The sequence below is a fragment of the Chanodichthys erythropterus genome, chromosome 1, assembly GCF_024489055.1.
Source record: "Chanodichthys erythropterus isolate Z2021 chromosome 1, ASM2448905v1, whole genome shotgun sequence".
NCBI lineage: Eukaryota > Metazoa > Chordata > Actinopteri > Cypriniformes > Xenocyprididae > Chanodichthys > Chanodichthys erythropterus.
Window position 1 is genome coordinate 11,578,779 of NC_090221.1, and position 14,906 is coordinate 11,593,684.

Below are 14,906 nucleotides of genomic sequence, written 5' to 3' on the forward strand. Positions count from 1 at the left end.
TGGATCAGCTGAGAGTCAGCTGATGTGAGCATGACTGGCATATTTATATCTGACCAAGAGTAACATTTCACATGATTTGTATGAAATGTTGACAAATAACTGCTGCAACCTGAATGTGGAAACTTGTTCAAACAACCTCGTTTTGAATGCGGTCCCACATTTGGCTGTACTGTAACACTGAATGACAGTGACTTTGAACATTGAACATATTGACATTAGCAGTTCATGGGTCAGCCTCCAATGAAGTATTTTTGTGGTGAATCACTGGGGTGCTGCCTGAGGGTCTTCTAAGGAGATGAGATTATCAGTGGCCTTCTCTGTAACCAGAAATTTGTGCACATCGCAGGATACAGAGCAGTTGGCAACATCCAGACTACTGTTGTCTCTCTGTAGCTTCACAGTCTCTTCTGAAGCAAAAATGCCTCCTAGTTAAAAAAAAAAAAAAAGGAAAATGGGGAAAAAAGGATATAAGTACTCAGACAAAGCGGGTGGGTCAATGGCATGACACTTTTTTTTAGTCTGGATCTATTAATTTATTCAAAATAACATTCAAAAAGCAATTCATAATATAATGACTTAAATACATAATCCTTATAATTTTTGAATTTCGGGGGCATAACGTAAAAAAAAAATATATATACAGTATCAGCAACTGTCCTGATATCATAATGAAGGGGAAAAAAAATCATTACGATGCCAAGACAATTGCTGATTTGTTTTTATAATTTAAATTATATGATATAATTTATCATTTTAAAACTTTTGCAATTTTTATTGATTTCTTAGGAAAAATATATTCAAAAACCTTTTTTCATGCTAAAGTTATGTGGTTATATATGTGTAAATACAGTGGGTATGGAAAGTATTCATACCCCCTTAAATTTTTCACTCTGTTATATTGCAGCCATTTTCTAAAATCATTTAAATCATTTTTTCCCTCATTAATGTACACACAGCACTCCATATTGACAGAAAAACACAGAATTGTTGACATTTTTGCAGATTTATTAAAAAAGAAAAACTGAAATATCACATGGTCCTAAGTATTCAGACCCTTTGCTGTGACACTCATTTAACTCAGTTGCTGTCCATTTCTTCTGATCATCCTTGAGATGGTTCTACACCTTCATTTGAGTCCAGCTGTGTTTGATTATACTGATTGGACTTGATTAGGAAAGCCACACACCTGTCTATATAAGACCTTACAGCTCACAGTGCATGTCAGAGCAAATGAGAATCATGAGGTCAAATGAACTGCCTGAAGAGCTCAGAGACAGAATTGTGGCAAGGCACAGATCTGGCCAAGGTTACAAAAAAATTCTGCTGCACTTAAGGTTTCTAAGAGCACAGTGGCCTCCATAATCCTTAAATGGAAGACGTTTGGGACGACCAGAACCCTTCCTAGAGCTGGCCGTCCGGCCAAACTGAGCTATCGGGGGAGAAGAGCTTTGGTGAGAGAGGTGAAGAAGAACCCAAAGATCACTGAGGCTGAGCTCCAGAGATGCAGTCGGGAGATGGGAGATGGGAGAAAGTTGTAGAAAGTCAACCATCACTGCAGCCCTCCACCAGTCGGGGCTTTATGGCAGAGTGGCCCGACGGAAGCCTCTCCTCAGTGCAAGACACATGAAAGCCCACATGGAGTTTGCCAAGATGGTGAGAAATAAGATTCTCTGGTCTGATGAGACCAAAATAGAACTTTTTGGCCTTAATTCTAAGCAGTATGTGTGGAGAAAACCAGGCACTGCTCATCACCTGTCCAAGACAGTCCCAACAGTGAAGCATGGTGGTGGCAGCATCATGCTGTGGGGGTGTTTTTCAGCTGCAGGGACAGGACGACTGGTTGGCTGTATTAGATCAAAAGGGTGCTTCTACTAAATACTGAGCAAAGGGTCTGAATACTTAGGACCATGTGATATTTCAGTTTTTCTTTTTTAATAAATCTGCAAAAATGTCAACAATTCTGTGTTTTTCTGTCAATATGGGGTGCTGTGTGTACATTAATGAGGGGAAAAATGAACTTAAATGACTTTAGCAAATGGCTAAAATATAACAGAGTGAAAAATTTTTAAGGGGGTCTGAATACTTTCCGTACCCACTGTATATATGTATGTATGTGTATGTGTATGTATATGTATATGTAATATATATATATATATATAGGCGAATTTGTCATTCTCCCCATCTCTATCATGACTTCTGAAGATTATTTTAAAACAACTGAAACAACTGGCTGTAATTTATGGGAGATGATTTTGTTACCGGCATCATCTGAAGAGCAAGAGCGGCATATTGTTGCTCTGGGACACCCTACAACATGAAGGACCTTTTCATCACCGCAAGGAGAGGTGTCCAAAACCACATAGACCTACATACACACAATGTGCAAATCTACAATATAGTCCAATAAAAGCAAAGAAGTCACTTACAGAAAAAGCAAAAACTGACATTAGGAACAAGCATCTTACTTGTGGAGTGGTTGTTGTCTCAGTGAAACTGTCCTCACTCATGCTTATGTCACCCACGTCATCCTCTGAGGGACATGTTGCAAAATGTCTTTTAGACCTGATAAACAGTAAAACATTGACATTGTCTGGTTTAGTTATGAAGTCTGTAGATTCAATGACCTTTGAATACATTTCTTTTGTTTGCTTGTTTCTAAAAGGCTAAATGTCAAATTCATTGAACTGGCTCCTATGAAATGTATAATAGTCACATAACCCTCATATCTATGTAAATAGTAATCTGAGGTGTTTTGATTTTTTTCCATTCATGGATTGGCACCCTGCTAACTGACACCGAGGGCAAAACCAATCTCTGGATCCTGTTGAGTGAGGATGAAATATGAAGACCTGCAGTGAGACGTGAAGGTATAATAAGTAGCATTATTACAAACATGTGTATTTGATATGTGTGTCTCACCCCTACACCTGGGGCAATAATAGGCTTTGGGATAAACCAAACCAGTATTGTGTTTGTGTGTGCGTGTGTGTATGTGAGAGTGTTAGTGTGTGAAGTTGATATAGATAGAAAAATGGAAGAAAAATAAAATGGAAACACGAGTAACCAAGTGAAAAACGCAATATTAGACAGAAAAATTGCCACCCATGTAGCTTTTAAATAAGGTTATAGATCACTGAGTCCATTTGGGGGCATAGGAATGACCTATTTTGATGTGTAATTGCTGTAGTACAAGTTAAACCAAGCATGTAATTGAAAGTGTGCAATTGCTGCATTGAAGTGCAGGGGCCAGAGGAACCCGACATGAGTATGCTGCTTTAGAAAACACCACACCACGGCTCAATGTCACTAAACCCCCTAAACACAGGCATAGAGAATTAGATACTTAGCCAGGGCGAGGAAAATATCACCCAGCTGTTTTGATGTGTGTGTGTGTGTATAAAGTCTTCTGACACATGCTCAAGGAGATGAAAACATCTTTAAATGTTTCATTGGCTTTGGCTCCAGCCTCCTCTACTAATAAACAATTTAATGCCACTTTTACACGCTGTTCACCCGGTAAAGCAGGGAAATGAACCCAGACCAACAGCAATCGAAACATTACAGGTGTTTGATGAAATGGAAAAAGGCAGTTTTTGAGCCATTTTTATCACAGTCTTTATTTTCATCTTGTCCCTTGAATCCACTACAAATCTGAGGCATTAAGATTGAAAATGTGGCAGATGCTTTGGTTTTGTACCTTTTTCAATTTTATATTTTTAGTTTTTCTTGACCATGATACATGGCAGGGTTGTGCAAATTCAGAATTGAAGAACTCAGTCCCTTTAATTTGAACCATAAAGTTATAGAATTTAAAATTTTAATTCAATTCTTGAGGTGTCCACATACCTCTGGTCATGTAGTGAAGATATTATCTATTTCTAAAATATATATATAAGTTTAGATTATTTATTATTTATTCTTTGAAAATCCATTGCCTCTATTAATTGATAATAACTATATGCTAGCACTGTCTATCACTCTCACCCATAGCAGTAAGTGATGCAGGCAGCAATGGACAGAAGAGTGATGAAGAGCACAATACACATTGCGATAGCCATATTCCTCCTCTTCTCTTCTTCAGCCTGCTGCAACTCCCACCATTCAAGATCACTGAACTGACAGCGCTCCCCCATGTAGCCTAATGCACAGCTGCAGCACACACACACACACACACACACACACACACACACACACACACACACACACACACACACACACACACACACACACACACACACACACACACACACACACACACACACACACAATCATTAAATGCAATATTGATTATTTCAGTCAGTGGACAGAGAGAACATAATATAATGATAAAATGGTCTATGGAATATGCTTAACGTATGTCCTTTTTGTCAAGGGCAAACATTCAATAAAAAAGCCAAATGATTTTTAGTACAAGACTGCCATCTACTGCTTACTGCCTAAAGCCACATTTTAAAAATCAGCTTAGCTTTTAATCTTAAAAGGGATAATGAAAAACAGATAATGATTATCTAAAAAAAATCAGGTTAAAGTTTTTATGCATGACAAAAGCTAGAGTATATAAGCAAACACTTGCTTGCAGGCATAAGACTCCATTTCAGGGAAATAGAAGCACACTCCATCAGACAGACAGTAGGAGTCATGAGTGGAAGGGCAGCTCTGCACAACGTTATTGTGTTGCCATGGGGATGTGACATCAAGTGGACTACCCGTACTCAGCCAAGAGGGGGCACCCTTAGACTTCTCTGCAATGAAACAGAACATGAAAATTAGGTCACTATTTCATTGCATCATACATCAGTGCATTACTCTTTTTCACGAACTCAGATCAGTAGGTCCTATCAAACAATGGTCTCAAGCCATAACGGCACATAATACATAAATCATGTAGACAACTCAAACAAAAGCTACAATACATTTAAACATTCAAAAGATGAATCTTACCCTGACAGCTGAATCCAGTGCCTGTGAATCCAGATCGGCATTTACACTGATATTTTCCTACAGCATTCAGACACTCTGCGTTTACATCGCAGTCGTGCATATTCAGTCTGCACTCATCTATATCTGTAAAATACACATAATGATCTCTATATTTGGGAAAAATATGTAGGCTACCTCATACTGTTCAAAAGTTTGAGGTCAGTACATTTTTTTAAAAGAATATCGCTGACCGAGGCAGCATTATTTGATAAAAAAAATACAGTAAAAACAGCAATATTGTGAAATATTATAATTTTAAAAAACTTTTTCTATTTGAATCATTTTAAAATTGTATTTATTTCTGTGATGGCCAAGCCGAATTTTCAGCATCATTACTCCAGTCACATGATCCTTCAGAAATCATTCTAATATGCTGATTTGCTGTTCAAGAAACATTTCTTATTATTATCAATTTTGTGCTGCTAAATATTTTTGTGGTAACTCTTTGATGAATAGAAAGTTCAAAAGAACAACATTTTTTTGAAATATAAATCTTTAGTAACAAATGTCTTTGACAATACACTTTTGAACGGTAGTGTATATCATAAATATTGTCCTATAACTGATATAGGATAAGGCCCAACGGTTCGGCACGCATGTGATTCGCGGATTAACTGCTAAGTTTAACCGTCATAGTGGGAAAGTTTATTAACACATTTAATTGATTTTAAAAGCAGAAAAAGAGGCGAATCTGTGCCACACCCGAAGCGCGCGCACGCAGAGCGAGAGTGAGAGAAAGACAGAGAGAGAGAGGCGCGTTTCAGACAGCGCTCGAACACCGAATTGATACCTGTTTTGCGTTTACTTTCGCTTGAAGGGACACATACACACAAAATTATGTCAAAATACCTGTCTCAGAGAGTATTCTCTCCGTTATATCATTAGCGAACAGTTGAGAAATAAACCGGATGTGTGTCAGTATATTCGGTGCATGCATTTCATCTTAAAGTGACAGCAGCCTAATATTCTTGCTGTTGTCTGTGTCATTAAAGGTGCCCTAGATTCAAAAATTGAATTTACTTCGGCATAGTTAAATAACAAGAGTTCAGTACATGGAAATGACATACAGTGAGTCTCAAACTCCATTGTTTCCTCCTTCTTATATAAACCTCATTTGTTTAAAAGACCTCCGAAGAACAGGCGAATATCAACATAACACCGACTGTTACGTACCAGTCAGGGTGTACACCCCAAATATTTGCATATGCCAGCCCATGATGTTCCCAACATTATGAAAAGCATTAGACAAGGGCAGAACGTCTGGATGTGCACAGCTGAATCAACAGACTAGGTAAGCAAGCAAGGACAATAGCAAAAAATGGCAGATGGAGCGATAAAAACTGACATGATCCATTATAACATGATATTTTTAGTGATATTTGTAAATTGTCTTTCTAAATGTTTTGTTAGCATTTTGCTAATGTACTGTTAAATGTGGTTAAAGTTACCATAGTTTCTTACTGTATTCACGGAGACAAGAGCCGTCGCTATTTTCATTTTTAAACACTTGCAGTCTGTATAATTCATAAACACAACTTCATTCTTTACAAATCTCTCCAACAGTGTAGCATTAACCGTTAGCCATGGAGCATAGCCTCAAACTCATTCAGAAAACATCAAAATGTAAACATCAAAATAAACACCGTACTTACGCGATTAGACATGCTGCATGACAAACACTTTGTAAAGATCCATTTTGAGGGTTATATTAGCTGTTTGAACTTTTTTTATGTTGTTTAAGGCAATCGCGAGCTCTTGGGGCATGGAGCACCAGATTTAAAGGGCCACACACCCTGAATCGGCACATATTTAATTTTGCCCCAAAATAGGCAGTTAAAAAAATTGAATGAAAAAAATCTATGGGGTATTTTGAGCTGAAACTTCACAGACACATTCAGGGGACACCTTAGACTTATATTACATCTTTTTAAAAAAAGTTCTAGGGCACCTTTAATGTTCATTAAAAAAAATAAATAATAATAATTATTATCATCATCTACCATGTTCGAGAGAAAAGACGTGTGGAGAGCAAAGTGTGTGTACCAAGCAACATCTCCAGGTGCTCCCTTGAGAACCAGACCAAAAAAGTTATGTGCACCCCTGGTTATATCAGTACATTTGGAATGCTGCTAGACCAGATTTGATGACCGAAACTAACTGTAATTTTATATATATAATGTATTGAATGTGTTTTGTCGTACCCATACAGTGCTGACCATCTCCACTGAATCCAGTCTTGCATTGGCAGAAATATCCACCTGCTGTGTTCATACACTCAGTCTCAGAAACACTACAATCTGCCAGGCCTGCTTTGCATTCATCAACATCTGTGCAAACACACACAAACACATATTGTCAATACTGTATGTGCTCATATAAACAAACCTAAATTTACATAAAGCCTGATCAATACATCTAATTACAGGTGCATACCGCACCCACATACACATCAATATCCCTACACTCAAATTCAGTTTCACACATACATCACAGACCTGCTGCTTCAGTCTATACGAAATCAAAATCATCTGACATGTAGTGCAAACACACACAGACTTACACACACTTACCCACACACAGTTCTCCATCTCCGGTGAAACCTCTCACACACTGACACACGGCTCGGCCCTCCTGCGGCACACACTGAGCGTTCACATCACATCTGAGAGAGTAGCAGTCATCCTGGTCTAAATAAAATGAACATCATTCTCAAGTTAATTTATGGAATACTTGATTTCGATTAGTCAATCACAGTATTCTGTGACCAAAATTTGTATAATGAAAATGAGAAATAAATATTTTGTCTATGATGAATGAATTAGTTGTGGATATTGTTCTACCTGAAATCATCTTCTCTGTGTAAAGCATGGCCAGTGGTGTGCTCTCATCATTCAGTGTTTTATTTCTCAGACGATCACTTGATTCACCATCATCTGATTCTATGTGGAAAAATACAGCTCTTTTTTATGCAGAAAGTTACTTTTCAAATTGCTTTGATGGTTTAATTATTTAGTATTTAAAAAAATATATATATATATTTGTATTTTAACTTAAAGGGTTAGTTCACCCAAAAATGAAAATAATGACATTTATTACTCACCCTCATGCCGTTCCACACCCGTAAGACCTTCATTGATCTTCGGAACACAAATTAAGATATTTTTGTTGAAATCCAATGGCTCAGTGAGGCCTTCATAGGGAGCAATGGACACTTCCTCTCTCAAGATCCATAAAGGTACTAAAAACATATTTAAATCGGTTCATGTGAGTACAGTGGTTCAATATTAATATTATAAAGCGACAAGAATATTTTTATTGTATTGTATTATATTTTTGGATTCACATATTTTTGGTGCGCCAAAAAAACGAAACTATTTATATAGTGATGGCCGATTTCAAAACACTGCTTCAGGAAGCATCAGAGCACAATGAATCAGAGTATCGAATCATGATTCGGATCCCGTGTCAAACCGCCAAACTGCTGAAATCACGTGACTTTGGCGCTCCGAACAGCTGATTTGACACTCTGCTACAGGAAGCATGGAGCATAATGAATCAGTGTTTTGAATACTCACATGAACTGATTTAAATATGTTTTTAGTACCTTTATGGATCTTGAGAGAGGAAGTGACATTGCTTCATATGGATGCCTCACGGAGCCATCGGATTTCAACTAAAATATCTTAATTTGTGTTCCGAAGATGAACAAAGGTCTTACGGGTGTGAAACGGCATGAGGGTGTGTAATAAATGACAGAATTTTCATTTTTGGGTGAACTAACCCTTTAATTCTCATTACACTGACCAGTGAATGATGTATTAATTGACAGACAGTCTTTTCCATCAGCTGAAAGAACGTGTGTTGAGTGACATGAGCAATGAGCCAATCCCAGTCTGCTTTCACAGACTTGGGCACATCCTCCGTTTTCATGAAGACAAACATCTGCTCCTAGAAGATAAAAACATGAATTGCAACATAAGTGGAGTCATTCTAGTTATGCAGCATATGTCCCACTATACTGAATAAAGTATCACATTTAAAAAAACAAAAAAATCACTTTATCACAATAAGTGAAATTTCAGTGGAATAATATAACTACATTGGTTTGAGCAGATGTTGCCATTTTTGTTTGTCAAACCGCCAATTGTTCAGGTAAAAGAGTAAAAAAGTAAAATAAATATTCCATCATAATGTTTCTCTTTTTTTTTATTATTGTGTAAATAAGGTTATTATTAAAAAAGTTTACATGCCTAAGCTTAAGCAGAGCATATTTCATATTTTGGTAGCAATATATTTTACAGTCTCTTTCCCCATGTACATATTATGTACTTATTATAGTAATGAGTAATAACTAGGTACTAACCCTTAACCTAACCTTAACCATTGTAGTTAACTTATATTACCCAATACTTTCTTAGGTAAGTACACTGTACGTACACATAAGTGCATCAAAGAATCTATGATTTCCACAAAAGTATTAAGCAGCACAACTGTTCAACACAACAGACTTCTTTCAAAAACATTTAAACATCTTAATGATCCCAAACTTTTGAAAGAGTGTACTTTCAAAGACTAAAACAACGTTTTTTAAAATTATGGAGTTAAAGGGATAGTTCAAGCAAAAATGAAAATTCTTCATCATTTACTCCCCCTCAAGTTGTTCCAAACCAGTATACATTTCTTTATTCTGTTGTACACAAAAGATGATATTTTGTAGAATATTAGTAACCAAGCAGAACTCGCCCCCCATTGACTACCATATGATTTATTTTTCCTACTATGGTAGTCAATAGGGGGCGAAATCTGCTTGGTTACAGACATTCTTCCAAATATCTTCCTTTGTGTTCAGCAGAACAAATAAATTTACACAGGTTTGGAACAACTTGAGGGGAGTAAATGATGACAGAATTTTCATTTTTGGGTGAACTATCCCTTTGATGCATAAAAGGAATGATCCAGTCCAATCTGTTTCCATCTTTAGTTACAAACTAGCTAGTAACAACCTCCATTTCCTTATGCCCTTATACACACCAATAAAAACAATGGTTAAACACAAAGCAGATATACGAATAATGGGACACAGCATCCGTACCCGGTTTGGCAAGAGGGTGGACAACTGCCAGAGAAGCTGGTTGCATAGTGTCATCATGGACAAGTTCAAGGTTTTGTCCAATTCTCATGTCTAGCCGGTGAAGCAGGTGACCCTCCCAGTCACTGACCCAGAGCACATTCTCAAATACTGCAACGTCAAATGGGTGACCTGAGCCAAAGCAAAAATGATTAACAGAAAACATATTACACACAGAAAAGCATGTTGTCTATAGGGTGTTTTGTCATAAACCAGTATAAAATCAGCTATGCTCACTTCCATGTATACATACAGTATTTGTTTGTCTACTGAAGGTGTGTGCCTCACCTACTTGGTTTTCACTTAGTATATGGCGATTTGAACCATCCAGCTTGGCCGACTCAATCACACCTCTGCTCAGGTCACACCAGTACAGACGCTGGGAGCCGTGATCCACAGTTACTCCACTAGGAGACACCAGACCAGTGCTGACCACAACTTCACGCATCTCTCTGTTCAGACCTGACCGCTCCACTGCAGGACGACTACCCATGTCTGTCCAATATACCTTCCTTCAGACACACAGACGAAAAGTTCATGTAATAACATGGGTTACTGGAGTAACATGAGGGTGATTAAATAATGTAATAAATGTATTTTTTTGTTGTTGTTGTTCAACTCTTCCTGGGAAAAAAATATCCAGAATAAAATGGCTATGGCCACTGTACAGTTTTAAGTTGACAGGATTTAGGCAAATTGCATAGAAGAAACATGCAGTTTCAAAGGTCTTACTGTGCCTGAGGATGTAGGGCAATGCCTCTGGGTTTCTGGATGTCTTTATCTATAAAAATCTCCCTGTCAAGGCCATTTAAACTGCTGCGGGAAATAGAGGATAATCTGAAAAGCAGAATGTTAAAGTCAGTTGTACAAATAAGTACGTTTTTAAGGAAGTGTGTCTGTATTCGTCTGCAGCCCACCCTCTATCAGTCCAGTACAGCCTGCGATGGACCCAGTCTACAGCCAGACCCTCCGGTGAGTCGAGTCCAGTGGAGAACAGCATCTCTCTGAAGCCTCCATCCAGTGAAGCCCTCTCAATACGCTTCAGGCCTTTATCTGCAAAATACACCTAAACAAACAAACCCAAGTGACTACTTCCATATGAGAAATCATTATTTGGTCAAAGAAAAATTTATTTATATATATATATATATATATATATATATATATATATATATATATATACACTGCCCTCCAAAAGTTTGGAAACGCCCTAAAAGTGGGGTTTTGGACAATATTTGCATGAATCCTTTTTAATTTGTGATCATTTTGCACTGATAAGGGACAACACAAACTACGAAAACATATTTTATTATATAAACAGTTTATACATAGAAAAAAACGTACATTTTCGATTCATCAAAATATCCACCATTAGCAGCTATCTGACCTAAACTGGGTTCTAATTGGTTCATTGTATTCTAAACTTAATTGGCAATCAATTGAAGCTATTAAGGTTTGCTGACCCAAAAATCTTTTACAAACCTGGGCCAAGTTTAAACCAGTAACCAGGCATCACTGCTGGCAAAGGGTCTGACTTTGACAAGTATATATTGCCATTATTATGTAATAAAAATGAAAATTATTATTGCTGGTCTTCAATGATAATGTCAAGTTACTGTAATGTATTTGCACCAAAAAGTCGTAAGGATTTGTGCTGGAGGGCAGTGTATATTTTATATATATATATATATATATATATATATATATATATATATATATATATATATATATATATATAAAATGTCTTTTTACAAAGAATAAATGTAAAAAAAGAGGGTGTTTTTTTGCAGGATTCACCCTCTATAACTATAACATTGTGAAAAGCAAAAATACTAAACTACATATAGAAATTAAAGAAGTATTTCTTTAATCTTTAATTTATCTTTAATTTATTTCTATATGTAGTTTAGTATTAAACCCACATATTTAATTGTATATATATATATATATATATACGATTAAATATGTGGGTTTAATTTTTATGAATTTATTTAATTGTTGTAGATTTATTTATTTTTTTACTATTTTCCATGTTTCATCCCCACACTATTAAGCATGTACTGTATAAAATGTGCAAATGAATGAAAATACAAATGTATCTTCATGTACTTGTACTCTGTGGCCACTAGATGACAGTAAATACATTTTCAAACATTATTAATGTGAGCCAAGATGTCCTCACTGCAATCTGTTCAAATCCAATACATAGTCAAGGTGTGATTTTTCTTTTTCCCAAACCAGGTTAAGGTTAGAGTGTAGGATAAGTTTAGGGGATAGTATCTGTTGTAGCACTGTGACTAACATAAGTAATGAAATATTTTGAGACCTACAGGCTTCTGAGAAAACAGTCTCACATGAGCACTGAGCCCCTGAACATTCCTGTTTCCCTGCATCATCTGGCATTTACATCTTATGTCCACTAGATGGCAGTTATAGACACATCATAACTGCAGTGGCCTCTTCAACCTGAGCAATCCATAAACTCTCACAGCCATGTGTGTGATGGTGTTTGTGTGATCATTTACCCTTTTCTGCACTGGATCATAATCCACAGCAATGATAGTGCCTCTCGGTTCCTCCAGCAGTTTTCTGCTCTGTTTGCCATTTGTGTTAATCTTTCTTATATCCACTACATTGGCAAACAACAGGTACGATGGAGGTCCTGCTTGAAGAAAAAATAAAGAGATTCCAGAAGATTCCAGACGTTCTAGGTCACTGGAAGCAAATGCACTTAAATACTGATTAACTACATGCTTAACCCAATAATTCTAGTAGACAAAGTGTGGGAGACAGACAGGCACCCTGGCAGAATGTAGAATATAAAGAAAGTTTGTAGGACTCGCCTGTGGCAGCACAGTGTTTACCATCGGGCTGTAGCTGGTATCCAGGCTGGCACTCACACACCCACCTGCCTGGAAATAAAGTCACACACAACTGACTGCAGCCCCCCCGATCAGCGGACAAACAGCCTGAAACACACAGATGAAGAAAACAGATTTGCATCACTGTAAACCCGAACAGTACTACAAAGATTGAGAACACTACAATTAAAGTCCGTTAAATCACTGATCCAACTTAAAACAATTACATTTTCTGAATGAGGAGTTTAGTTTTATTTTTGTGTAGCTAAACATTTCTGAGTAATCCTTATTCTTAAATTATACACTGAAGAATAGTGCTTAGGTCAGGAATGGGCAGCAAAACTTTAAGGCTATATACTGTATACTGCATGTTGATTCATGCAAATAAATAGTGATAGTCTCTTTGATGGTTCCGTTTAGTGCATGCTGCTGTGCTGTTGCTAACTAACACTTAACCATAAGGATTAGGTGTTAGATAATTCAATATTTCAATTAAATTGTAATGAGCAAGTTTGTGTAGTACAAAATTATTTTTTTTAAGTTCTACTAAGATAATCTTTGAGTTGTTTACTTAAATGTTTTGAGTATTCTGAACTCACCGGGTTTTACAACCACTGCATCAAAATAATTGAAAAATGAAAAACATTACATATGGTAAACAAAGTGCACTTACATTAAAAAAACAACAAATTTAAGCTTTTTAGTTTCACTTAATTGTTATTTATAATTGTTTACTTTTATTGTTTACTTTAAAAAATATATATTTGCTTTACTTAATATTTTTTAGGTAATCAGTGTCTACAGAAAAACGAGTATTCTGAACTTATGGGTTTTAAAGTGTTGCTTTCAACATAAACACACGCGCGCACACACACACACACACACACACACACACACACACACACACACACACACACACACACACACACACACACACACACACACACACACACACAAACCTGTGCATGAATGGCCATCAGAATTTAGCACAGAATCCTCTGGACAGACACACACATCTCCTTCTGCTGTGTGTACACATGCATGATCACAAACTGTACCATTCTCCACACATGGTTTAGTCTCTGCAGACACAGGGACAAAGGTAAGCAGGCCATTCATTCTGCCATTTACAACAATATATTACTAAAACAAATTAATTTTATCAATATATATATATATAGTTGCAGTTGCAAGAAAAAGTTTGTGAACCCCATTTCTGAAGAACAGAGCTCATTTTAACTGCTCAGAACAAACAAGTGACTCAAGGTCAACCGTCACAAAACAAAAAACAGATGTGGTTCATCCAGGTAACCACACACAGTATTGAGAATCAATGGTTCACATGCTTTTGAATGGGGTTATTTTAATAAATTCAGCTTTTTTTTTGTCTTGTCGACTATATATAAACATCTTTTATGTAAAATATCTTACTCAGGACAGTACTAATCAAATTATAACATGCATTTTGTATGATCTCTCTTATTTTGTTAAAATTATTCACATTTTCACAGCTAAACTGTATGACCAAATAAATAAATATAAATTTTAGTTATTTTTCCACATGTATTTTTAGGCCATTTTGTATATATATATATATATATATATATATATATATATATATATATATATATATATATATATATATATATAACAATACTTTTATATTTTCTAAAATATATTTTAAAATACAAAAAACAAAGAGTATTTACTGGTGATGTATTTCATAGCCCCTTGAAGTACATTTTGTTTGGAATTTGAAGGTTTAATATAATACTACATTTTACATTTGAATTATATACATGCAGGAAATTCTCACATGAACAGATTTTGTTTTCTACAATGCAAATTAGCCATGAAATTGACCCCAAACAGAACAACATTACTTGAATGGATACTGGTTATCTTTCTACCATTATAATAAATAACATAGTGAATAG

The 14,906-nt window shown here is 36.2% G+C and overlaps 1 protein-coding gene across 1 annotated transcript in view; it reads right to left on the reverse strand.

The window, feature by feature from the left end:
• Nucleotides 1-244: 244 nt before the first annotated feature.
• egf (epidermal growth factor) overlaps nt 245-14,906 on the reverse strand; it is a 28,064-nt gene continuing 13,402 nt past the window's right edge. The window contains exons 8-24 of the mRNA XM_067380145.1: nt 13,929-14,051; nt 12,952-13,077; nt 12,634-12,770; nt 11,026-11,174; nt 10,841-10,945; nt 10,397-10,620; nt 10,073-10,240; nt 8,785-8,928; nt 7,821-7,919; nt 7,551-7,667; nt 7,182-7,307; nt 4,942-5,064; nt 4,574-4,742; nt 3,985-4,149; nt 2,466-2,562; nt 2,260-2,365; nt 245-422 (exon numbers count right to left, since the gene is read on the reverse strand). Of these exons, the coding sequence (XP_067236246.1) occupies nt 262-422; nt 2,260-2,365; nt 2,466-2,562; nt 3,985-4,149; nt 4,574-4,742; nt 4,942-5,064; nt 7,182-7,307; nt 7,551-7,667; nt 7,821-7,919; nt 8,785-8,928; nt 10,073-10,240; nt 10,397-10,620; nt 10,841-10,945; nt 11,026-11,174; nt 12,634-12,770; nt 12,952-13,077; nt 13,929-14,051 (2,339 nt within the window). The 3' untranslated portion in view covers nt 245-261. The remainder of the gene's footprint in view (nt 423-2,259; nt 2,366-2,465; nt 2,563-3,984; nt 4,150-4,573; nt 4,743-4,941; nt 5,065-7,181; nt 7,308-7,550; nt 7,668-7,820; nt 7,920-8,784; nt 8,929-10,072; nt 10,241-10,396; nt 10,621-10,840; nt 10,946-11,025; nt 11,175-12,633; nt 12,771-12,951; nt 13,078-13,928; nt 14,052-14,906) is intronic.